This window comes from Pollachius pollachius, assembly GCF_949987615.1.
Source record: "Pollachius pollachius genome assembly, chromosome: 1".
Lineage (NCBI taxonomy): Eukaryota > Metazoa > Chordata > Actinopteri > Gadiformes > Gadidae > Pollachius > Pollachius pollachius.
Genome location: NC_136934.1, coordinates 29907403 through 29909902, shown reverse-complemented (window position 1 = coordinate 29909902; position 2500 = coordinate 29907403). Strand labels below are relative to the sequence as shown.

Below are 2500 nucleotides of genomic sequence, written 5' to 3'. Positions count from 1 at the left end.
ATGTGATTCTACATCCATTCTTCTGCCTCAGCGCGGTTATCCTCTCTGCCACTATTCATTCCCTCCCCACTGTGGGTGGAACAAAAAAGGACTAGGAACCATTATGGTGTCAGATATATCCACATCAACAGGTTGAATGAAACCACATATAAATACAATTCAGAATGGACCACTAAATAGCACAATTGCGATGTGAAATGTAAAGAAAAATGTAAAGTGTGCCATAATGTAGTTTGATGAACCTGGTTCATGCTGCTTGAACCTAAAAGCATATTTGGAACTTGGAAAGCCTCCAGGGTTTACACCCCGACCCTGACAGCTAAGTGACTAAAACCATTCTTCAAACAGGCTGTAAGGTTTAAAACAATGTCCGTAATATCGAGTGATCCCATTGGAGCTTACAACAAAAACACACACACACGCACACACACGCCCACACACACACATAAAAACCCATGTGTGGGGCTGTACTCACAGCTGTAGTAGTAGTGGTGTCCGGGTATGAACTCGAAGCCCAGGGAGAAGGGGGTGAAGCGCTGGATCTTCTCAGAGAAGCGCACTGGGCCGAAGGGCGCATGGGGGCTGTTGCACTCCCACCTTTTGATGGCCCGCTTGCTCTCCACGCAGCCCCTGAAGTCCTTCTCGGCCACCAGGTACAGGGCCAGCACCTCGGGCTCCTGGGGGCCCCGGGGCAAGTCCTCCTCCTCCTCCTCCTCCTCGGGGTAGTGGGGGCAGTAGATGTCCAGGTAGTCATTCAGGCGCACCTGGACAGACATGTCGCTCCCCATCAACCTTGGAGGGGGCAAGAGGGGCGAGAGGAGAGGGGCGATCAGACACACAACCACAGCATGCTCCCTTTTCCCGCTTGTTTTGACATGTGACACACTGTTGATGAAGCACCCTTTAGTTTTTAATTGCCACAGAAAGCATCAAGCCGAAGCAGGAGGGAAATGAGTAAACACACACAAAGAGGGAGAGAGAGAGGGAGAGAAAACACAACTATTCATATGCTAATTTAGGCCAGTCAGAAGGGGTTCACTGAGATAAACTTGACATCCCCCTTTTTCTGACCCTGCTAATAACACACACACCCACACACACACACACACACACACACACACACACACACACACACACACACACACACACACACACACACACATGTCAAGGTTGAGGGCATGGCAGTGACTGCAGAGAGCACAGAGTAGTTTTCAGAGGGACAGAGACAGAGAGGGAGTGAGATTGGCTGTGGAGGACGAGATAGGCAGATGTGGGACTCGAGGCGGACCTTACCATAGTCGTTAGACAGGCGAATAAAGCATGGAGGAAAGGAGAGGATGAAGAAGAAGAAGAGGGGAGAGAGAGCGAGAGAGAGAGAGAGAGAGAGAGAGAGAGAGAGAGAGAGAGAGAGAGAGAGAGAGAGAGAGAGAGAGAGAGAGAGAGAGAGAGAGAGAGAGAGAGAGAGAGAGATGTGTATGACTAGCAGAGGGGGAGAGTGTGTGAGTGATGTGGCGACAGCAGCAGCCGGGAGTGAATGGAAAGGAGATTGATGAAGAGACAACGCTGGAGACAAATCTGGGCAGAGAGGTGGGGTGTAATTATTATAAATATATAGGTTTATATATACAGCAGCTATATCTGTACCTCCTAAGATGGCGCAATTTGATTGGTTCGCTATCTCAGGATATTGGGCAATATCCCATGATTGAGATCTCAAACCTGGGGTATTGTGACGGTCGTAAAAACAAATAAACCACTAAGTGTTTACCTGTAGTATATACTAAAACAATTATTCACCTCAGGCTCCGTGAATAGTGGGGATATACTCCCCAATATATCTTCCCCACTATTCAATATTCAATTCATATTGTTAAATATACTATATATATATTTATATATATATATATCATCTTTATCTGTATATATATATATACATATATAGCATATATATACTGTTTATATATATAGCATCTATATCTCTATACATAAATATATATGTATACATCATCTATAACTTTTTATATATATTTACATGTATTCAGTATCTTTAGCTCTATATATATACAGATATACATATCAAGAGAGAGAAATATATATAAATATTGGGTGTGTATAATGTATGAATGGATTAGCTTAGAAACGGAAGATGTCCATTAGTAAATAAAAATATAATGTGGATGGAGGCGATGGGGGGATCCCAATGAGATGAAGAACAGGGGACTGTGAGGGGCTAGAAGAGGGAGAGAGACGCAGTAACAAGTGTGTGTTTTAATTAGCGGCCCAGGAGAGTGTGAGGGGGACGCGGCCTGCAGACACACAGCCGGCCCCCGGTCCTGAGGGGTCGGGGAGCAACCAGAGACCCCGTTAATTGGTCTCCACCCATCCCCTGCCCCCCTCTACATGGGAAGAGGAGGGATGGAGGTCAGTGGGGACGGAGGGGGGCAGGAAGTGAAGCATAGCAGGCAGGATGTGGAGTTTTAGGCCGCGGGTTCAACTACAA

At 46.3% G+C, this 2500-nt stretch overlaps 1 protein-coding gene across 1 annotated transcript in view; it reads right to left on the bottom strand.

The window, feature by feature from the left end:
* The window catches only part of efna4 (ephrin A4), a 33244-nt gene that overhangs the window by 10988 nt on the left and 19756 nt on the right, over positions 1-2500 (bottom strand). The window contains exon 2 of the mRNA XM_079753439.1: positions 476-792. Coding sequence (XP_079609565.1) covers positions 476-792 — 317 coding nt within the window. The remainder of the gene's footprint in view (positions 1-475; positions 793-2500) is intronic.